This window comes from Rattus norvegicus, chromosome 11 (assembly GCF_021556685.1).
Source record: "Rattus norvegicus strain SHRSP/BbbUtx chromosome 11, alternate assembly SHRSP_T2T, whole genome shotgun sequence".
Taxonomy (NCBI): Eukaryota; Metazoa; Chordata; class Mammalia; order Rodentia; family Muridae; genus Rattus; species Rattus norvegicus.
The window spans coordinates 96,338,379-96,362,141 of NC_141544.1; the positions used below are offsets into that span (position 1 = coordinate 96,338,379).

General features: G+C 46.2%; 1 protein-coding gene across 44 annotated transcripts in view; it reads left to right on the top strand.

The window, feature by feature from the left end:
- Tango2 (transport and golgi organization 2 homolog) overlaps positions 1–19,107 on the top strand; it is a 46,598-nt gene extending 27,491 nt beyond the window's left edge. For 6 of the 44 annotated variants that reach the window (XM_087576629.1, XM_087576645.1, XM_087576627.1 and 3 more), the window contains 9 exons: positions 2,604–2,692; positions 8,050–8,169; positions 9,545–9,659; positions 12,569–12,639; positions 14,903–14,954; positions 16,084–16,281; positions 17,738–17,842; positions 18,377–18,492; positions 18,850–19,107. In XM_087576629.1, the coding sequence (XP_087432755.1) occupies positions 2,604–2,692; positions 8,050–8,169; positions 9,545–9,659; positions 12,569–12,639; positions 14,903–14,954; positions 16,084–16,281; positions 17,738–17,842; positions 18,377–18,492; positions 18,850–18,884 (901 nt within the window). In that variant the 3' untranslated portion in view covers positions 18,885–19,107. Of the gene's footprint in view, positions 1–2,603; positions 2,693–8,049; positions 8,170–9,544; positions 9,660–12,568; positions 12,701–14,902; positions 14,955–16,083; positions 16,282–17,737; positions 17,843–18,376 lie in introns of those variants that run through there. The other 38 variants (XM_087576638.1, XM_087576650.1, XM_087576636.1 and 35 more) reach the window with 16 other exon arrangements.
- The last annotated feature ends 4,656 nt before the right edge of the window (positions 19,108–23,763 follow it).

The window sequence follows — 23,763 nt, forward strand, 5'->3', positions numbered from 1 at the left end:
GTCCTGGCCTGGCTCTCAGGGCACTGCTTGTTGAGAACACAAGTTACCAGCAGGGACTGCCTGGTTCCACTGTTCCCCAACTAATTCATTTTCCAGAGTCTGGGACACAAGAATAGAGAGGGAACACTAGTACTTGAGCAAAAACCTTGAGCATGGCCGGGAAGAAGCTGACCCCACCCCTGGGAAAATGGGGTCTCTTAGCCCAGTCCATGCATCTTCACTGCAGCCCATGCCTTGGGTGCTATGGTTTCTTCCTCCTAGCCCCTGCAGGCTGGGCTCAAAAATGTGCCCTTGTGAACGCTGGCATTGCTGACAACACAGGGAACATCCCTACCCCAAAGGGGGCAGCACCGAACTCGTTTGTTGAAGGTCCAGAGTTGTTCTGAGTGTCTGTGTCTTTATCAAGGACAGTGATGACCTCTCCCTACCCTAGATGACTCTCCTGGAAGCGATAACTGGGACAAGGGGGGTAGGGCAGTCTGGACGTGGTGAGGCTTCTACAGGAGAACCAGACGGTTCTGGTTTGTAGAGCTATTCTACAAACAAGGTAGGGTAGTCTCCCAGAGGATCCCCATGCCCCAGGTGCTACTGGCGTCCAGTGTGTCCTCAAGCTCCTTTTGATGGAAGTTCTAGGTGTGCTAGGGGGTTTGCAGTGGACAGGCAAATCGGTAGGAGGAAAGTGCCCCACCCCAGCTTGACCCCTGTGTGCTTGGTAATACTGTGAGGAATCCTTTACTGGGCTGACACTTTTGGGGTATGAGATGGAATGAGGCTGTCCCACAAGACCTAGTAGATCAGGCAGAGACCAGAGATGCACCTCCATTCTTCCATGCTGCCTCCTGCAGCAGCCTGGAAGACATTCACTCAGGTAAGATAGTAAAGTGTGATAGTGTGGTTCTTCTTCTTTCTTTTTAAATTTAGATGGAGGTTTCATTGGGTAGCCCTGTCTGGCCTGGGACTCAGAGATCTGCTTGTATTTGCCCCTCTGCCTCTGCCTCTCTAGGCTTGACTTCACCACTGGGGGAAAAAAATCTCAGAGTGACTCAGTATGAAGCAAAGCTGGGGTTTATTGAGAAGAGATTTTAACACAGGTATGAGATAAGACACACCCAGGGGCAAAGGTGGGCTTTCCCGGAGAGGCGTACTTCAGTGTCTGCAGTGTATGAGAGTTTGGTCCTTCTGAAGGTACATCTCAGAGGTGCATGTAGATTCCATGCCTCCCGAAAAAGTGTCTCCAGGATTGTAGAACTCATACAGTGGCTCCTCAGGGGCACTGGGTCAGAGTAGTTGACAAAGTAAAGATCACATGGGTGACAGGGAGGGTGAAGTTACTTTTACTGTAAACAGATTTCAGTTTTATTTGTGACGTTCTCAGCAAACTTCATTAACATCTGGGTAAAGTACTAAGACCACGCCCATGGGCCTTAACACGTAGTTCATTGCTGATCTGACACTTTTTTTTAAGATATATTTATTTTGGGGTTAGGGATTTAGCTCAGTGGTAGAGCGCTTGCCTAGGAAGCGCAAGGCCCTGGGTTCGGTCCCCAGCTCCGAAAAAAAGAACCAAAAAAAAAAAAAAGATATATTTATTTTATGTCTATGAGTACACTGTAGCTGTCTTCAGACACACCAGAAGAGGGCATCGAATCCCATTACAGATGGTTGTGAGCCACCATGTGGTTGCTGGGGATTGAACTCAGGACCTCTGGAAGAGCAGTCGATGCTCTTAACCACTGAGCCATCTTTCCAGTCCTGATCTAACATTCTTATTTGAAAAGAAATCTGTATAAAAAGAACATTGTCTTTATGTAGGCAATCTTTTTTTTTTCTTCTTCTTTTTTTCGGAGCTGGGGACCGAACCCAGGACCTTGCGCTTGCTAGGCAAGCGCTCTACCACTGAGCTAAATCCCCAACCCTGTAGGCAATCTTTTAAGAAGATTTATTTTAATTATTATTTTAAATTATTTATATTTATAATTTAATTTTATAAAATAAAATTATTATTTTAAATTATTTACAAAAGTACAGGTGCCCACAGATACCAGATATGTGGAGTTTCCTGGAGCTGGGACAATTGTGAGCTTCCTAGTGTGTGTTCTGGGAACTGAATTCTGGTCTTCTGGAAGAGCAGTTCAGGTTCTCCCCCCCCCCCCCCCCAGCTGGGGATTGAACCCAGGGCCTTGCGCTTCCTAGGCAAGCGCTCTACCACTGAGCTAAATCCCCAGCCCTGCTGAATCACCTCAAGTACCTGCCCGATGTCAGCAGTCTTGACAGTGAATATTCATTTTACTAGAATTCTCAGCTCTGAGTTTGTGACATCCTTCAACCCTCTCCATTCCCACAAACCCCTCCCATGCCTCCCTCATTTTCTTTATACCCAGCCTCATACTTTCTCCCATCTCTTCCCAGCACCAGCCTGTCTCCTGAGCAGGGGCCCTCTGGCTTCCCCCAAGCTGCCTAGAGCTCCTGTGGATTTATGGTGGGGTTCCCATTCATGTTGCTGCTGTTGTAGATTTGATGTTAAACGAGAGGCTGCAGGCTCCATGGTGGATCACATGCAGCAGTCCCCAGCACATGGCTTCCCTTGAACTTTCTTCTCCTAGGCTCATCCTGGCAGCCAACAGAGATGAATCCTACCACAGGCCGTCCAAGTTGGCAGACTTCTGGGAGAACAACAGCGAGATCCTCAGTGGTAAGTGCGTCTCCACACGTGCTGAGCAGCTCTTTGCTGTGGTCCACTGTGAGGTGGCAGCCACCAAACAGGGCTGGTAATGGCCCTGCTTCCACATGCAAGTGCAGAATGCATGAGTAGCCATAAATGGTTTAGGGGGGACTTGGCCAGCCCCAGAATTAAGCATCTCTCTTGTGTTCTTAGAAATATTCCATTATCATAACTTTTTTAGATGTGAACCAATTGTTAAGAGACAGTTTGCTCTTTGCTTTAAGGCCGGTTAGGCAGATGAGAAGCCAGCCCACTAGAGCTGAGGGTGTCCTGCTGCAGCCTTCCTTGGTACTTACCCAGAGCCCCAGGCTAATGGCCATTCGATATTCCTCAGTTGAGAATTCTTTGTTTAGCTTTGTACCTCATTTTTAATACGGTTATTTGATTCTCTGGAATCTAACTTTTTAAGTTCTTTGTATATACTGGATATTAGCTCTCTATTGGATGTAGGTGGTAAAGATCTTTTCCCAAGTTTGGTCCTAATGACAGTGTCCTTTGCCTTACTGAAGCTTTGCAATTTTATGAAGTCTCATTTTGTCGATTCTTGATCTTAGAGCCATTGGTGTTCTGTTCAGGAAAATTTCCCCTGTGCCCATGTGTTCAAGGCTCTTCCCTACTTTTTCTTCTATTAGTTTTCAGTGTATCTGGTTTTATGTGGAGGTCCTTGATCCACTTGGACTTGAGCTTTGTACATGGCAATAAGAATGGATCAATTTGCATTCTTCTACATGCTGACCTCCAGTTGAACCAGCACCATTTGTTGAAAATGCTGTCTTTTTTCCCACTGGATGGTTTTAGCCCCTTTGTCAAAGATCCAGTGACCATAGGTGTATGGGTTCATTTCACGGTCTTCTATTCCACTGATCTACCTGCCTGTCTCTGTATCAATACCATACAGTTTTTTATCACTATTGCTCTGTAATACAGATGGTGGTTAGGGATGGTGATTTCCCTAGAGGTTCTTTTATTGTTGAGAATAATTTTTGCTATCCTGGGTTTTTTGTTCTTCCAAATTTGAGAATTTGAGAATTGCTCTTTCTAACTCTGTGAAGAATTGAGTTGGAATTTTGATGGGGATTACATTGAATCTGTAGATTACTTTCAGCAAGATGGCCATTTTTACTATATTAATCCTGCCAATCCATGAGCATGGGAGGTCTTTCCATCTTCTGAGATCTTCTTCAATTTCTTTAGACTTGAAGTTCTTGTCATACAGATCTTTCAGTTAGTTGGTTAGGGTAACACCGAGGTATTCTATTGTGAAGGGTGTCATTTCCCTAATTTTTCTCTCAGCCTGTTTATTTTTTGAGTAGAGGAAGGCTACTTAATGTGTTTGAGTTAATTTTATTTTATTATTTTTTAAAGATTTATTTATTTAATGTATATGCGTACACTGTAGCTGTCTTCAGACACACCAGAAGAGGGCATCAGATCCCATTACAGATGGCTGTGAGCCACCATGTGGTTGCTGGGATTTGAACTCAGGACCTCTGGAAGAGCAGTCAGTGCTCTTAACCACTGAGCCATCTCTCCAGCCCTTGAGTTAATTTTATATCCAGCTACTTTGCTGAAGTTGTTTATCAGCTGTAGGAGTGTTTATCACCTTCCCAGAGGGTGGAATTTTTGGGGTCACTTAAGTATGCTATCATATCATCTGTAAATAGTGATATTTTGACTTCTTACTTTGAGTACTATATTGAATAGATAGGGAGAGAGTGGGCAACCTTGTCCCTGATTTTGGTGGAATTGCTTCAAGTTTCTGTCCATTTAGTTGATGTTGGAGACTGGTTTGCTGTATATGACTTTTACTATGTTTAGGTATGAGTCTTGAATTCCTGATTTTTACCATGACCTTTACCATGAAGGGATGTTGAATTTTATCAAATATTTTCTAAGCATCTAACGAGATGATCATGTGGTTTTTTTTTTCTTTGAGTCTGTTTATATAGTCGATTATGTTGATAGGTTTCCCTATATTGAACCATCCCTGCATCCCTGGGATGAAGCCTACTTAATCATGATGGATGATCATTTTGATGTGTTTTTAGATTTGGTTTGTGAGAATCTTATGGGATATTTTGAATATCCATAGAGAATTTGGTTTGAAGTTCTCTTTCTTTGTTGGGTCTTTCTGTGGTTTAGGTATAAGCGTAATTGTGGCTTCATAGAACAAATTAGGTAGTGCTCCTTCTGTTTCTATTTTGTGGAATGGTTTGAAGAGTATTGGTATTAAGTCTTCTTTGAAGGTCTGATAGAATTCTGCACTAAATCCATGTGATCCTGGGCTTTTCTTGGTTGGGGGACTTTTAATGACTTCTTCTATTTCTTTAAGGGTTATGGGACTCTTTAGATGGTTTATCTGATCCTGATTTAATTTTGATACTTAATATCTATCTAGAAAATTGTCCATTTCATTGAGATTTTCCAGTTTTGTTGAGTATAGGCTTTTGTAGTAGGATGTGATGATTTTTTTAATTTCCTCAGTTTCTGTTGTTTGTCTCCTTTTTCATTTCTGATTTTGTTAATTTAGATACTGTCTCTGTGCCCTCTGGTTAGTCTGGCTAAGGGTTTATCTATCTTGTTTATTTCCTTAAAGAAACAGCTCCTGGTTTTGTTGATTCTTTGTATAGTTCTTTTTGTTTCTACTTGGTTGATTTCAGCCCTGAGTTTGATTATTTCCTGCCTTCTTCTCCTCCTGGGTGTATTTGCTTCTTTTTGTTCTAGAGCTTTCAGGTGTGCTGCCAAGCTGCTAATGTATGTTCTCTCCAGTTTCTTTTGGAGGCACTCAGAGCTATGAATTTTCTTTTCCTCTTAGCACAGCTTTCATTGTGTCCCATAGGTTTGGCTATGTTGTACCTTCATTTTCATTACATTCTAAAAAGTCTTTAATTTCTTCTTTACTTCTTCCTTGACCAAGTTGTCATTGAGTAGAGCATTGTTCAGCTTCCGTGTGTATGTGGACTTTCTGTTGTTTTTGTTGTTATTGAAGACCGGCTTTAGTCCATGGTGATCTGATAGGATACATGGGATTATTTCTATCTTCTTGTATCTGTTGAGGCCTGTTTTGTGACCAATTATATGGTCAATTTGGAGAAGGTACCATGAGGTTTTGAGAAAAAAATATATTCTTTTTGTTTTAGAATGAAATGTTCTATAGATATCTGTTAAATCCATTTGGTTTATAACTTCTGTTAGTTTTACTGTGTCTTTGTTTAATTTCTGTTTCCATGATCTGTTCATTGATGAGAGTGGGTTGTTGAAATCTCCCACTATTATTGTGTGAAGTGCAATGTGTCCTTTGAACTTTAGTAAGGTTTAGTAAGGTTTCTTTTATTAATGTGGGTGCCCTTGCATTTGGAGCATAGATATTCCGGATTGAAAGTTCATACTGGTGGATTTTTTCTTTGAATATGAAGTGTCCTTCCCCATCTTTCTCGATAACTTTTGGTTGAAAGTCTATTTTATTCAATATTAGAATGACTACTCCAGCTTGTTTTTTGGGACCATTTGCTTGGAAAAAATTTTCCCAGCCTTTTACTCTGAGTTAGCGCCTCTCTTTGTCACTGAGGTGTGTGTTTCCTGTATGCAGCAAAATGCTGAGTCCTCTTTACGTATCCAGTCTGTTAGTCTGTGTCTTTTTATTGGGGAATTGAGTCTATTGATTTTGAGAGATATTAGGGACCAATGATTGTTTTTTCCTATTATTTTTGTTGTTAGAGGTGGAATTATGTTTGTGTGGCTGTCTTCTTTTGGGTTTGTTGAAAGAAGATTACTTTCTTATTTTTTCTAGGGTGCAGTTTCCCTCCTTGTGTTAAAGTTTTCCACCTATTATCCTTTGTAGGGCTGGAGTTGTGGAAAGATAGTGTATAAATTTGGTTTTGTCATGGAATATCTTGGTTTCTCCATCTATGTTAATTGAGAGTTTTGCTGGATACAGTAAGTAACTTGGGCTGGCATTTGTGTTCTCTTAGGTTCTGTATGACATCTGTCCAGGATCTTCTGGATTTCATAGTCTCTGGTGAGAAGTCTGGTGTAATTCTGATAGGTCTGCCTTTATATGTTACTTGACCTTTTCCCTTTACTGCTTTTAATATTCTTTCTTTGTTTTGTGCATTTGGTGTTTTGATTATTATGTGACGGTAGGATTTTCTTTTCTGGTCCAATCTATGTGGAGTTCTTCAGGCTTCTCGTATGTTAATGGACATCTTTTTCTTTAGGTTAGGGAAGTTTTCTTCTATAATTTTGTTGAAGATATTGAATGGTCCTTTAAGTTGGGAATTCGCTCTCTTCTATACCTATTATCCTTAGGTTTGATCTTCTCATTGTGTCCTGGATTTCCTGGATGTTTTATGTTAGGAGCTTTTTGCATTTTGTATTTTGACTATTGTGTCTATGTTTTCTATGGTATCTTCTGCCCCTGAGATTCTCTCTTCTGTCTCTTGTGTTCTGTTGGAGATGCTTGCATCTGTGACTCCTGATCTCTTTTCTAGGTTTTCTATCTCCAGGGTTGTCTCCCCTTGTGATTTCCTTATTGTTTCTTTTTCCATTTTTAGATCCTAGATGGGTTTTGTTCAGTTCCTTCACCTGTTTGTGTTTTCCTGTAATTTTTTAAAGGGATTTTTGTGTTTCTTCTTTAAGGGCTTTACCTATATTGTCCTGTATTTCTTTAAGTGAGTTATTTATGTCCTTAAAGTTTTCTAACAACATCATGAGATGCGATTTTAAATCAGAATCTTGCTTTTCCGGTGTGTTGGGGTATCCAGGACTTGCTGTGGTGGGAGAACTGGATTCTGATGATGCCACGTGGCCTTGGTTTCTGTTGCTTAGGTTCTTGCAGTTACCCCTCACCATCTGGTTATCTCTGGTGTTAGCTGGTCTTGGTGTCTCTGACTGTGGCTTGACCCTCCTATAAGCCTGTGTGGTCTCCTGGGAGACCAGCTCTCTCCTGGCAGGACTTGGGTACCAAGAGCTTTGGCACAGGGCCAGCTCCAGGCTCAGACGGAAACTGGAAAGCCTCATATGACATCTTAATGACTCCTTTTACTCAGACTTGAGTGCAGTGGCCTAATTGTCTGGCTAGGACACCTCCTGTTGTCTAAGGTCTCTCTCACACATGCACATCCCTGGGCCATACCTCCCAGCTCCTTTCCTATGGCTCACTGGGCCTGGACAACCTGGTGTAGGGCCTAGTGGCAGCAGCATCTACCCTATGAAGAACTGTGTGTTCCGGCAGAGCTGTGGAACATGCCTCTTGAGGACTGGGCAAGAGGTACCAGTGGGGCCCATCACAGTGACTCGGCTGCTGGTAATTCTGTCTTCTGCTCTAGGGCTCGACATGGAAGAAGGCAAGGCAGGAGGAACATGGCTGGGCATCAGCACACGCGGGAAGCTGGGGGCACTCACCAACTACCTACAGCCCCGGCAAGAGCCAGACGCCCGCGGCAGAGGTATGGGATCGCTGGGATCAGGTGGGACCTAGGTAGGGTAAAGCCAAGACACACTGGGGAGGAGCTAAGGCAGGGCTGGCAGAGTAATGGAAGTGCATAGGTACAACGGGGAAGGGGGAAGAAAGAAAGGCACCCTGCCAGGGTTTCTGCTGGTGGCCCCCCACACCCTCCATCCCTTTCACAACAGTGACAAGAAAAAGAGATGCCCAAGTATTGCCAATGTGATTATACCATTGTCCTTTATGGTTGTGACTCCCCGACCACATATCATTGTCCCCTGCCTGTTAAGTTTCAGCTTTCTTTTTATTTTCTTAAAGAGATTTATTTATGGGCTAGAGAGATAGCTCAGCGGTTAAGAACACTGACTGCTCTTCCAGAGGTCATGAGTTCAATTCCCAGCAACCACATGGTGGCCCACAACCATCTGTAATGGAATCCGATGCCCTCTTCTGGTGTGTCTGAGGATAGCCATGGTGTACTCACATAAAACAAATAAATAAATCTATAAAAAAAAAGAAATTTAGTCATGTATGTATGTATTTTATGTATATTAGTACATATATACCTGCATTCGAGGGTATTGGATCCCATTATAGACCTTTGTAAGCTGCCATAGGGGTACTTAGAATTGAACTCAGGGGCTGGAGAGATGGCTCAGTGGTTAAGAGCACCCGACTACTCTTCCAGAGGTCCTGAGTTCAATTCCCAGCAACCACATGGTGGCTCACAACCATCTGTAAAGAGATCCGATGCCTTCTTCTGGTGTATCTGAAGACAGCTACAGTGTACTTATATATAATAAATGAATAAATCTTAAAAAAAAAAAAGAATTGAACTCAGGACCTCTGGAAGAAGAACCACTGAGCCGTTTCTCTTTCCCCGAGTTTCATCTTTCTTAATGCTGTATTTCCACATGAAGGTAGAGTGGACAGACGTTATTTTCTTTCATTTATTGTTCATTCCACCATGTTGAGATTGAACACTGGATACCAAGCAGGCTAGACAAGGACTTTACTATTGAGATCTGCCTCTCACGTACATGTTTTCTTTCCCTCTAGACAGGGTTTCTCTGTATAGCCTTGGCTGTCCTGGGACTTCCTGTGTAGACCAGGCTGGCCTCAATTCAGAGATCCACCTGCCTCTACCTCCCAAGTTGTGAGATCAGAGGCATGCACCACCCCCCACCCCAGGCCTAGAAAGTATTTTTAAAACCATTCTCCATAATCAGTTATCAAAGTATGGCTGACTGCAGATGTTGGAGTCCCAGTGAAACCCCTCCTCCTATATCCTCCTCCCCAGAGGCCCTACTTCAGTCTTCCCTGAGGCAGGAATTTCTGTGTGCTGTCTTGGCCATTGATGTGTGCACTGTCCACAGGTGAACTTGTGTCTCACTTTCTGACCAGTGACATGGACAGCCTGTCCTACCTGAAGAAGGTCTCTACAGAGGGGCACCTATACAACGGCTTTAACCTCATAGCAGCTGACCTAAGGTGGGTTTGCTTTGGTAACTAGGTCTTTAAATACTTCGCTACTGCTCCCTGTCCCAGTCAGCTTGGTTCCCTTTCCCAGGACCTCGATTAAGGGGTGTTTGGTAAGCATCTGAGGGCCTAGGCTGCCTCAGACCCAGTGAGTGACAGTAGAGAGTGACGCTCAGGGCTCCTTGAGACAGTGTAAAGATCACTGGTTTGCTATATGAGCGAGAGTCGCAGTGGGAACTGGCGGTGCTGAGACTGAAGAGCCTGTGGCTTGGGGTGGTTGCAACTGGGCATTACCCCTCCCATGGGGATGCTTCACCACAAATAGTCTGTCCTCACCAGGCCTTTGAACTCCCGGGTGGTTCTCTCTTGGTGATGTGGCTGTAGGAACACAAGTTTATGCTTAACCTTTCAGGGAGGTAAATGTCCTTATCTCCCTGATGTCAGTGAATGCTGTGCTATGTATGGGTTTCCTCCTGAGGGGAGGCTGCTGTCAGTCTATATCCAGATGTCTGTCCTGAGCTGTCTCCTACCAGAGGGTTGGGGAATCCATAGATGGGCCCGAGGCTCAGTGTTTCCTGAACATCCATTGTTTTTGCTGTGCCCTCTGTCACTCCTGGACTTCATGGGTAGACTGACTCAGTGGGGAAGCTGAGTGAGGGGCAGTGGGCACAGGAAGAAGGCCCAGAGTGGGAACTGGAACGGCACGGTGCCATCCTCCCTTCTCCCTTTGGGGGTTCCTAGAGACCATAAACCTATCCTTGCCCTTCTTTCCAAACATGGAGCTGTGTATGCTTTTTCCATAGTAGCTCCATGTTTGATCCAACCCCAAGAAGCCAGAGCATGGGACAGGAATTCACTAGCTGCGTCCGACAGCTGGGAACCAGGCCACTCTCTGATCTGAGCAGATGGACAGTGGCAGTTGGGCCTCTGGAAATCTGAGTAGCCTTCCTTGCAGTTGACCCTGCAGGGTCAGAGGACAGCTAAAGAGCATTCCTGCAAGTCAGGCTGCTGTTTCAATGGCTGAGGCTGCAGGATATCACTTGGGTACTGAGAAACCAAGATTCTAAGCTGGCCATGATGAAGCACCCCTTTAATCCCAGCACTTGATTCAGAGACAGTTGGTCTACGTAAAGCATAGAGCGAGACAGGCCAGCTAGGACCAAACAGTGAGACCTGTCTCCAAACAAGCTACTAAGTCCTGTGCCACAGAGATGGCTCAGTGGCTAAGAGTGCATACGGCTTTTGCAGAGGACCAGAGCTCAGTTCCCAGAACCCACATCACATGGCTCCTGCAACTCTAGCTCCAGGGAATCCTAGTGTCTGGCGTCCACAGGCACCCATACACACATAATCAAAAATAACAAATCCTTAAAAACAACAACAAAAACAACAAGAAGAAACCAAGGCCTACAACCCAGAGAGATTTGTCCTGGTCATAGTTGTTGTCCCCAGGACTGGCCTTTCCCCTGTCTGTCCAAAGCAAGGATAACAGGGACCCCAATATAAATACTCAATACCATGGGTCCTAACACAAAAAAATAAAAATAAAAAGAACAACAAAACAGAACAGCCCCCCACCCCCAACAAGATCTCCAAAATGTATTACCTAAACATCTTAAGAAAGTTTCAAGGACTCGGGTGAGGAAGAATACAAAGGAATATGAACCCAGACTATGGCTGCTGAGTCTGGGGGCAAGTCATGCCTGGTGTCCAGGGTGTCCATGTGGAACAGGAGGAATGGTCTCAGTAACCAAAGCCACCACACCTGTGTTCATCCATTCAAGAGGTATTCAGACTTACTTCTAAGGCCCAACTTATCCTTGGCCCCCACAGGACTGTTCAAACACATGGGTCTTTTGGGGGCCATACCTAGCCATAGCATAATGCAAACTACATTTAGTCCAACTTCAAAAGTCCCCGTAGTCTATGGCGGTCTCGGCAATGAGCTCAGAGTCTCTTCTGAGACCCGTGCAGTCTCTCTCACTCTTTTTTTTTTTTTTTTTTTCAGAGCTGGGGACCGAACCCAGGGCCTTGCGCTTGCTAGGCAAGCGCTCTACCACTGAGCTAAATCCCCAACCCCCTGTGCAGTCTCTTAACTGTAATTTCCTATAAAGTCAAAATAAATCAGATCACATACCTCCAACATCACAGGATATACATTACCATTCCAAATGTCACAGTGAGAAAACACTGGACAAAAGCAAGGACAAAAGTCAGCTGGGCAAACTCCAAACTCTACGTCTCCATGCCTGATGTCAAAGCACTCCTCAGATCGCCAACTCCTTTCTGTCTTGTTGACTGCAGCACAATTCAGCACCAAAAAAAATCTTCATTCTCATGGGCTAGTTCCACTCCCTGTTAGATTACTTGCACTGACAAAGGAAGTCTCAGCCAAGTTTAGACTTTGTCCTCTGGCTTACTCTCCCAGACAGCATTTTGATCAAGTGTAGCAAACTTATAAAGAAAAATACAAAATGTATGGTTCAAGTATCAAAGGGGCACCAGGAAGTGCAGTGGAGCTAAATCCTGTGTTCAAGGAGATAAACAGATTAAGGGAGTGGTGACAACATCCCACCCCCACAGTGACACACTTCCTCCAACAAGGCCACACCTCATAACAGTGCCACTCCCTGGGCCAAGCACATTCAGACCACCACAGTGCAGCTATCACAACATATCCTTGCCATAGAAGTATGAGGAAGTCTTCCCTCCTCCTCACTGGTTCCATAGTGAGCCACGAGTGTACCTGTAGGGCTGGGCAGTGCTTGGTGTCTCTCAGGCCCTGAGGCTAGGCTAAGGTCGGCCACTGTCTTTGTGCTAGTCACTAGCCCAGGGTAGAGGCAGAGCCATAAGGTTACTGGGCAGTGCTGGTGCTTATGACTCCCATCTGACTTTCTCTGATTTTTGGCTTCTATTCACAGCACAGCAAAAGGAGATGTTGTTTGCTACTATGGAAACCGGGGGGAGCCTGAGCCTATTGTCTTGACACCAGGTGAGCCTGCTTTGGTGTCTAGACAGGGTAGGGACTGCTCCTATGTTGGAAATACTATGTGGTAAGAGCAAGACCCCTGGGAAACAGCATTATTGGGGTCCAGCACAGCATCGTAAACTAACCTGGGGCCAGCTGCTTTCTCTGTTCACAGCCTATGGACAGTCCTTGCTGGTAACATCTTGGGTCTGTGGGCCTTGGATATTGACTTGGGTGCCTACAACTGAGCTATTGGCTCATATCATTTCAAGACTGGGGATGTTTGAGTCCCAGGCGGGCCAAGGGGCTCCAGACCCCTCCCCATTTGCTGGGTTATGTCCAGGCCAGGATGGGATGGGCTGTTGAGATCCTAGAACCAGCAGCCCACACCAAAGCATGGGTTTTAGTCCATCCCACTTAGCTCTCCTACGCACCTCACAAGGGGCTCTCTGCCAGCTGTGGGCACTCTGCCTATAGTACCCTCAGTGCCCTTGGTGCTGTATGTGCTTCCTGTCTTGTGCAAGCCCCAGAACAGGTCCAGTAGCACCCCTAAGAGCAAGCTGGTGCCTTGAAGTCCTGAGTGTAGGCAGTCGTTTGGGTTCATCTTTAACCAGGTCCTTGCCACTCTGTTTGCCTCAGAGACCTTTTTTTCCCCAGTGGCCCAGAGGCCTCTGGGAGAGCAGCTGGAAGCTGGGACAGGAGGCCCGCTGTTCTCAGAGCAGGAGACTCCCCGACACGAGCTTATTTTCTAGTAGAATTTCTTTCCCACCTGCATCATGATTTACTCCTGAGCTTACCCGACTTGATCTTTATCCACTTCCCTTTTTCTAATGTTGAGAAGTGAACCTACGCTCTTACACCCACTAATACACTCCTAGTAAACACTCAGACCTCTGCTTTTTTTTTTTTTTTTTCGGAGCTGGGGACCGAACCCAGGGCCTTGTGCTTGCTAGGCAAGCGCTCTACCACTGAGCTAAATCCCCAGCCCCAGACCTCTGCTTTTAAGCAGGCCAGTTGCTCTGAATTCAAATTCAGCACCAACTACATAGTGAATGCCAAGCCAGCCTGTGTTACAGAACGACGCTGTCTCAAAAAAAAAAAAAAAAAAAAAAAACAAACCATAACTGAAACATGACTCTTACACGCTGTGCGTGTAAAGTCTGTCACACGTCAGCTATGGTGACACAAGCCTATAACCCCAGCACTAGATAAGCTGGGAGTGGTGGTATTCGGGAGGCTGAGGCAGAGGGATCACAGAGGTCAGAATGGACTCCCTTAATATTCAAACGTGACCTTTAAATCTCAGCACTCAGGGAAGCAGAGGCAGGTGATCCTCTATGAATTCCAGGCCAACCTGGTTTATACATTTGAGTTTCAGGCCAGCAAATGTTACATACTGAGACTCTAACTCAATAAACCAAATACATTAGTAAAATGAAGAACTGATGTGAGTAGGGCATGTTGTGCACATCTTTAATCCCAGCACTCGGGCAGAGGCAGGCGGATCTGTGAGTTAGAGGCCAGTGTGTTCTACATAGGGAGCTCTAGGTAATTCCAATTTTTCTCAACGTCTGCCCCAAACCCCCAGACCCATGTGCACCTGCTCCTGCTCATCTCCTGTCCAGTGGGGTTTATGCGTTCTGGTCATTATCATTTGGGTGGAGGATGCTGACCTCTGTAACTTGACTCACTTATCTTTTTTTTTTTTAATATTTGTTTTATGTAAGTACACTGTAGCTGTCTTCAGACACACCAGAAGAGGGCATCAGATCCCATTACAGATGGTTGTGAGCCACCATGTGGTTGCTGGGAATTGAACTCATGACCTCTGGAAGAGCAGTCAGTGCTCTTAACCGCTGAGCCATCTCTCCAGCCCTTGGCTCACTTACCTTGATGTTTTAAAGTGCCTTTACCCCAGAGCCATCTCACTGGCCCATACATCTCAATCCATTCAGGGCTTTCGAGGAACTCCCACGTGGTTTGTCAGAGCATCTGCACCATTCTACCCTTGTGCCAACAGTTTGCAAAAATCCCTGTCTCCTGAGCTCCCACCAAGACTTGCTGGTCTCTCTCTTTAGGGAGAGGGCTGTAGAGATGAGACCCAGGCCTTTTAACATGCCGAGCACATAATATACTATATGTATTTACTGAGCCACCTCCCCAGCCTGAGGTACTGGTTAGTGCTCGCCACCTTTGACGTCATTACCGCCACCTCCCCTTCTTATGGGGAGGGGTTAGAGGTTCCTGTATCTCAGGCTAGACAGACTCAAACTCGGTATATCCACAGATGGCATTGAGCTCCTGACTCCACTGCCTCCTTCTGAATGCTGGAGTTACAGGTGTGGTCTGTCCATCTGTTTTGTTCTCTTTTAGTCTTGTAAAAGTTCTCTCTATAACCTACAAGTCTCATCAGATATCTAACTTGCAGAAATCCTCTCTCATTTTATGTTTTATTTAACGTTTTGGCACATTTCTTTTAAAAGATTTGTTTATCCATTTCGTGTGTGTGAGTACACCATTGCTGTCTTCAGACACACCAGAAGGGGGCATCAGATCCCATTACAGATGGTTGTGAGCCACCATGAGGTTGCTGGGAACTGAACTCAGGACCCCTGGAAGAGCAGCCAGTGCTCTTAACCACTGAGCTGTCTCTCCAGCCCAGGCACGTTTTTTTAAATGCATAACTTTAAATTTATAAGCGGTCCCACTTATCTTGTTGATATGCTGTGATGTCTTGCCTAATAAATCACTGCTCACTGGGTTGTGAGGCTTTTTCTTTTAAAAATGTTATTTACTGTGTGTGTGCATGTGCATGTGCATGTGCATGTGCTAGCACGTGTGCTCACTTTGGGACACAGTCTCACTCTAGCCCAGGCTGACCTGAGTCTTGCTATGTAGGCTGACTCAAACCTGCCAAATCTTGCCTCAACCTCCTGAGTTCTGGGATTATAGATACATGCCACCCCCTTTGGTCCAAAAGGGGGTTTTGGAGATAGAATTCATGTAAACAAACTTGCCTCAAATGTTTCTTTGTCGTGCATTTGTGTGTGCACGTACATGCCTGTGTGCCCATGCCTCAGTGTGCATGTGGAGGTCAGAGGACAAACTTGCAGGAGTCAGTTCTCTCCTCCTACCAAGTAGATCCCAGAGCTTGAACTCAGGTCATCAGGCTTGGTGGCAGGTGCCTGTATTCACTGAGAGCCCATCTTGCTGACCTTGAGGTAATTTTCGCATTGGGTGTGAGGTCAAGTCCGACTCCATTCTTTGTGAATCACCAGCTCCATTATGGAGTGGTCTGCCAAACTAGTCCAGAAGGAAAAAGCAGTGCCATTAGGGTTGACCGAGTCTCCTTGGGGGGCTCCAGCAGAGCCAGAGTGATGATCTAGGTTCTCAGCCGGAATTCTCAATCAGAATTGGCTTCTACTGGTACCTTGTTTGGGATGCTTGACTGTAAGCCATCTGCCCCAGCCACCTGTGGCCTCTGCATGGCCAGGCTGACCTTCTCCCTATAGGAACCTATGGGCTAAGCAATGCCCTGCTGGAGACGCCCTGGAAGAAGCTGTGCTTTGGCAAGCAACTCTTCACGGAAGCAGTGGAGCGGAGCGAGTCACTCCCTAAGGACATTCTTGTCACCCAGCTCCTAGAAGTCCTCAACAATGAGGAGGCGTAAGTGAGCAAGTCCCTCTGGGGCAGCCAGACTGGTTTAGAGCAGGGAAGAAGGCAGGCTCTGCTACCTTCAAGGTCTGTGACAGCAAGCAGGATAGCTCGTCAAGTGTAGGAAAATGCCCTACCTGACACGTTTCTCCACCTCCAAAGGACTCAAGCCTGTCCCTCTTGGGGAAGCAGTCAGGGTTTCTGGTGGGGCCCTGGATAATAAGAGATGGTAAAGCCAGGGGCCTGTGCTCTGGGAGACTTGGTGATCTCTGAGGTCTGGCGTCCCTCTTTTTTTTTTTTTTTTTTTTTAAGATTTATTCATTTATTATATATAAGTACACTGTAGCTGTCTTCAGATACACCAGAAGAGGGCATCGGATCTCTTTACAGATGGTTGTGAGCCACCATGTGGTTGCTGGGAATTGAACTCAGGACCTCTGGAAGAGCAGTCGGGTGCTCTTAACCGCTGAGCCATCTCTCCAGCCCTCTGGCCTCCCTCTTTACAAGGAGGGCCAGTGTTATATTCTAGAAGGTTCTAGCTGCTCAGCAAATCTTAGGTAGAAGAGCCAGAGGATCCAGAAGCCAGTCAGAATAAGCCTAGGGTTTGACATTGTTTGCTGTGCCCTGTCTTCAGCGACCTTGAAGCTAAGTGATAGGCAGACATACCTGTCCCTCGAAGGAAGAGACCCTCCCCCACCCCACCCCAACCCCAACCCCACCCCCTCTTTTATGCCCATGGCCTTCTTCATGGGGTACCCTCAGACTCTCCCCTTGGGCCTTAGCCATTGGAGCCAAGAGTCCTGGTGTCTCCCGTGCCAGTGTTTATCCCTTCACAGCCCCATGCATCTTCCCGTTCTCATCTAAGCCTGGTCACTCTCTGCCCAGATGACCCAGTGTCCCTCCATCTTGCTCACCTTGCAGTCTCTCAGCAGCCCCGCCCCCCACCATGCTGCCATCCTCCACAAGGTGAAGACTGCCTTCACCCCTGTGCACGCCCACCTCCCCCATACTATGGACCTTGAACCATAGCATTGTTCCCCAGCCTCAGCATCAGATTTCTTCTTGGAGGGCCTCAGCCATGTGCCCCCATCGTCCTCAATCACGTGAGCAGGCCTGTTATGTCTCTGGCTTTTCTTATCGATAGCTATAGTCATGGTATAAGTTGTGCTGGTTGGTGAGCCTCAGGCTTTCAGGGGGCTCTTGTGTGTGGAGAGATGCCCACAGGACACGATTAAGACACAATAGAGAGTGTATGTGCCATCTGGATGCCTAGGCTCAGTGTTGGAGTAGAAGGGTGACAGAGTAGGAGGAGCCAAGTAGACAAGTTATAAATCAACCTATGGTTCCTCCCCCCGTAGGTCTCCTCAGGAATCTCAGGCAGCTAGCATGGCATATAGGAGTCCCCATATACACAAGCTACAGACAGGCAGTAGGGACTCATAGTTTCTCTGGTCCTCTGTTCTTCTAGACAGCTGCCAGACCCAGCCATTGAGGACCAGGGCCAGGAGTATATTCAGCCAATACTGAGCAAGTATGCAGCTGTGTGTGTCCGCTCTGCCACCTATGGCACCAGGTGATCAGGGTTGGGACTCCCGGGCACATTCCCTTCCCTTTGGTATTCCCTACCACACAGCTGGCCACGGCAAGGCACCGCCGCTCATTCAGTGCATTTCAGAGTCTCTCTTCAGACTTAACTGTAGGTTGATCAGATCCTATAGGTAAGGTGCCCATGCATAAGTCAGGTGGGTCAGAGCTCTGGCCTCCCGAAGCTGCCATTGTGTTCTAGGTGGGGTTTCTGGCTGCCCCACCTGTTCAAGGAAGCAAGAGATGGCATTTGGAATGTTTCTGCTGACAGATAATCGGTTGGCAGATGCCCTGGCACTGCTTTTTCAAAGCTGTGGTTTACATGCTGGATGGCAGCTATGAGCTGATCTTTTCCTGTGTGCCCACCCTTCTGAAGGGCAGGAGCTCACACATAAGACCCCACCTGATGCCAAAGCTGAGAGGCTAGCTCAGGCCCTGGCTGTGAGCACCCTTCCTGCCTCATGTCCTGTCCCAGCCATGGCTCTGCAAAGTGGGGCTGGGGCTAAAGGATGCTTTCTTTCAGAACCAACACCATCATCCTTGTGGATGCAGATGGCCATGTGACCTTCACAGAACGAAGCATGCTGGACAAAGACACCTCCTGCTGGGAGACCAACACCTATGAGTTCACACTACAGAGTTAGTCACTGCCAGGCTCCTAAGGGCCAGCATGGACAGGAACCTTTGGTGGCCACCCTGCATGTCTGGCTCAGCCAGCATCCCTAGGACCAGGTCCTTCTGATCTGTGTCCTCGTATTCAGCTCAGGGTTTGTCTTTGTACCAATGGAGAATGGCAGAGTCAAATACTAGGTCTGAGTTGGGCCTAGGTGTATCCTATGTGAACACACGTACCTTGGTCAGCCCCACCACTACTGTGTACACAGACACGTGCACCTTACTGATGAGCAGGGTTATGCCTCTCACCTCACATGTTTGGCAAGTGGGTCTCTTCTTCCCTGGACAGGTAACAAAAGCAGACTTTTTTTTTTTTTTTAGAAACTGGAGACCCTGTATTTGTTTGCGTTCAGTAGTTCCGTATGCACAAGGACTCTGTGTGCATTTGCTCAATGCTGAGGTGTGGAACCTGGGATCTCTTAGGCCCCTGCTTGCCCAGGACTGTGGGTTCTGAGCAAGACCATTTCACCAAATGGCTCACGCAGCCCCTGCCGTCTCTCACTGTCCGTGTTATAAGCTGTACACCATGGGATGTGAACTCGAATGTGCACAGTTGATAATAAAACTTTGAGGCTGGAATGAGTGTTGGCTTTTTTAAAAACTATTTTACGGGGTTCTTGTATCTCTTACTCCCTTTCATCCTTACTGTACCCTAATCCCTTTCAACCTCCCAAACAGTAGGTAGGAGAGAAAGATGGCTAGAGGGGAAGGGGGCACGGACCTCCTTAGGCTACTTACTACTGATAGGGGCACTGAGTTCCTTGGGTCAAGTCCGATCTTTATTGTCAGGATATTTCCAACTTCTTGACAAACAGCAACATTGTCAACTGGGAGCAGCAGTGTCCTCAGGCCCTCTCTGGGGTCTCTCCAGAGTCCCTAGAATCAAACTCCCTGTAACTGGCAAAAATCATGCCCCTCTAATGTACAAGGCAAATCATAATCACCTGGTGTGAAGCAGCCTCTTATCCCACACCTGGGATTAAAACCAAATCATTCACATAGCATAACTGGGTTTAAAAAAAAAAAACAAAAAAACAACAACAACAACAACAAAAAAAAAAACCTCACTACAAGTTAAGGGTGTTTCAGAGTTTTCCTTTGTGTGATGGCAACACAAAGGTGGAACTGTCATGGTGGGTCAGATGCCCATTTGAGAATCTTTTTACATAAGCTCTAGAACACTGATTGATGCCTGCAGGTCAAGCAGTCTGTCTGCCTGTCTGTCCTCAGGCAGAGCCTGGGTGTGAGAGAAGCCATGTGTGACTTCAGAGTGAGCTGCCACCACCAGGGGTTCATCAGACGCCCTAGGATCCTTTGGTTCATAAGGAGGCCCTAGAAGAGGAGATAGCCAGAGGGTGGTGAGACTAGGTGAGGTAGAGGTTAAGGGGGTGTTCTTAGCCCTACGCCTTGGGAACCATGCTCCTCTGCCCTCCCAGCTACGAGCCCCATAGTGCAGGCTCCTGGTATTTTGGAGTAGTGAAGCCCAGGATGGTTCAGAGCTGCGTGTTCCAGACTGAATGCGATTAGTTGCTGGTCCCTCTAGGGAAGAGCAAGAGCCTGACTTTACCCCTCCTGTCTCTACCATCCTGTGGCCATGCACATCACCGAGGCCTAAGAAGAAAGCCACACTGAGTGCCATGTTGCTGAGCCCGCAGGTTTGTAGATCCTGCACCCTTGTTCTGAACTAGTTCCCACTCTCCTGGATGGTCTAGTCTACCTCTGCCCTGCTGTGCAGCCAGAGAAAGCTTTCTAAACCTTGGTCACGGAGTCGTCTGCCCCAAGTCTGCCTGGAGCTTCTCGGTGGCCTCCCGTGGAAGGGGTGGTTCAAAAGTGTAGCTTCTCTTATGGACTAAGTTTTGTCCTTGGAAAAAGGCAATCCTTATCCCAGTCCTGCAGAGTATGGCTGTCTGTCTGGAGATGGTCTTTATAGAGGTAATGACGATAACCCAAGGTCATTCTTTGCTACCCAAATCTTGTGACTTGTTCTTTTTTGTTTGGGGGGTTTGTTCTTTTTTTCTAAACAGGGTTTCTCTGTGTAGACTTGTTTGTCCTAGAACTCATTCTGTAGAACAGGCTGGCCTTGAACTCTCAGAGATCTGCCTGCCACTGGGCAGCTGTGACTTATATAACAGGCACATGCAGATACGAGTTCATGCATGCTGGAGTTCTACAGCAGCCAAGATGCAACTTGCAGAGGGAGTACAGCCTTGCTGCCACCTCCATCCAGACAGCCTCCAAAGTTCTAGAAGTATCTGCTATATTGGTGGGCATCTAGCTCAGTGCCAGTGCTTGTCTAGCAGCCCTGATACTCTAAATTCAGACCTCAGCCATCTCCAAAAAGGAAGACAAACCAAACGTAGCGATGTCTGCCTACAATTCTAGCACTCCAGAGAATGAAAACAGTGGCTACAAAAAGTTTGAAACCAAGCCAGACAGTGGTGGTGCACACCTTTAATCCCAGAACTCAGGAAGAAGAGACAGGTGGATCTCTGTGAGTTTAAGGCCAGTCTGGTCTACTTAGTGAGTTCCAGGATAGCCAGGACTACACAGAGAAACCCTGAGTCAAGAGAGAAAAGAAAAAGGCTGGAAAAATGGCTCAGCGGTTTAGAGCTCTGACTCCTGCTCTTGCAGAGGTCCTGAGTTAAATTCCCAGCAACCACATGGCAGCTCACAACCATCTGTAATGGGATCTGATGCCCTCTTCTGGAGTGTCTGAAGACAGCGACAGTGTACTCATATACATAAAACAAATAAATAAATAATCTTTAAAAAAGAAAAAGTTGAGACCAGCCTCAGCTACCTAGTGAGATCCAGTCTCATAAAACTAAAACTGTAGTTAAAACCAAACCCCAAGTAAAGCTCTGAGCGAAGTATTCACACTGCGTTTGCTGTGGCAGCACGAGAAAAGGCACACAGCCTTACCTGTGAGGAACCCTCCTCAAAAGAGCTTTCTGGTCCCCTAGCTGCCATACAGGTGAAGCAGAGACCTGAAGCCAGGACGGAGACAAGCTGTTGCTTTTGAGTGCTGCTTCAGCAAGCCTCACCTCACCATCGCACATGCCTAGCACCCTGCCTCCACCCCAGTGACAGTCCCAGGTCCCTCCCACTGCGCACAGACACAGGACCTTTACCGCCAACATTTCCCTGCCTGAAGAACTCTCCTTAGATATCCAAACCACGCTTCCTCACTCCCTGCACTTCTGTCTTTCTTTTTTTCTTTCTTTTTTTTTTTTTTCTTTTTTTTCGTAGCTGGGGACCGAACCCAGGGCCTTGCGCTTGCTAGGCAAGCGCTCTACCACTGAGCTAAATCCCCAACCCCTACTTCTGTCTTTTAATTCTAGCAGTTTTCCAGACTAGAAAATGAAATGTCTTTCAATGCAGAGACAGTTTAGGGCTGGCCACCCGCTTCCCTCGCTGGCCTGGAACTTTGCCAAGTAAGCTTGTTGGCCAGTGAACTCCAGGAATTCACCCCTTTGCCAGTGAGTGTTGGAACTCCAAACACTGCTCCACCCAGTCCTTTTTCACCAGGGTTTGGAAAACTAAGCTCTGGTCTTCATGCCTGTAAAGCAAGTGAAGCCCCCTTTCCCTAACCATGTCTTCAACAGACACCTGTTTAAAGTCGAGATCGCCGATCAGTGAGGTGGCTCGCAGGGTAAAAGTCCGTGCTGGTGCCTATAGTTCAATCCCTGAAACCCACAGAAAAAGAGAACCAACTCCAGAGGTTTTTTTTCTGGCCCATGCATGCCTTGAACTTATACACGCATGCACGCGCACACGCGCACGCGCGCACGCACACACACACACACACACACACACACACACACACACACACACACACACAGAGTGAGTTGGCCTGGTGTGGTGTCAGAGTTCAAGGCTGGGCTGTTCTACATAGCAATTTCCAGGGCAACCTGAGCTACACACAAAGAGACTGTGTCTCAGAAACAAAGATAGCAAATCCCAAAACAAAACACCCAGAAAACAAAACCCTGAAACCTCTGAGGAGTCAGTTCAGTGCTTGCTGTCTTCATTTTCATTTTCTAGTCTGGAAAAATCCTTTGCTTTAGGACAGAATCTTGTTTTGCTATAGGAAAGTCTGTCTTTAATATAAGATAAAAACCTTTGATGGTGGCGAACAAACAAAAACAAACAAAAAATCATAGACAAGGCAACATATAAACAAATGTATCAACTTACAGTAGAACCCAAATTATGTTTATGACAACATAGCAATTTCAGATAACCTATGTATGCAATGTTAAACTACAATGCTATTGAAAGCAGATGGCATCTACTTGGATTTTTTTTTTTTTTTAAAGACCCACAGAGACCTATCTGCTTCTGCTTTCTACAATGCTAGGATTAAAGGTGTGCACCACTATGCCTGTTTGCTGCTTGGGTTTTTTTTTTTTTTTTTAAATCTCATTTTTGGGGTTTAGGGAAATCTCTGGGTCTGGAGTCATGTAGAGATTTACCGGTCTGACCAATTTTAACAAAGTAGAGGCTTTTACTCAGGTAGTAGTGTCAGGCCTACTACACACAGGACTCAGGATTCCTCAGTGCAGCACCTAGCCACCTAAGTGGGCTTTATAAAGGCAAAGAAAGTTGCAAGCAGAAGGTCCTCTGTGTAAAGCAAGCTTGTTTACAGAAGCAGAAACAGCTAAAAAAAAAAAAAAAAAGTTAAGCCTAACAGCCCTTTACATTTGGAGGTCTAATCTTACTTTTTAGTTCGCTTAAGCACAGAGATTATAAACTTTTAAACATAAAGTAAGCCATAACATAAATGTGATGTTAGCTGTCACCTGGTGGATAAGGCACCTGTTGCCAAGCCTGGTAACCCGAGTTCTATCTCTGGGATTCATATGGGTAGAGAGAAAGAACCAACTCAATAAAGTTGTCTTCTGAGTTGAATTAGACACACACACACGCACACACTCGCGCGCGCACACGCACACACACACACAAACAAAAAGGCTTTTTTGGGCTGACTAGATGGTTCTGCAAGCATCTGCTGCCAAGAGTAACTATTCGAATTGGAGTCTCAGAACCCACAAAGTAGAAATAGAGAACTGATTCCACAAAATTGTCCTCTGACCTCCACAGGTACACCACTGGACACAGGCACCCCACAAACATATGTGAGCGCACAAGAAAGGAAGGAAGGAAGGAAGGAAGGAAGGAAGGAAGGAAGGAAGGAAGGAAGGAAAGAAGGCAAGCCCCTTACAGAATGTTATG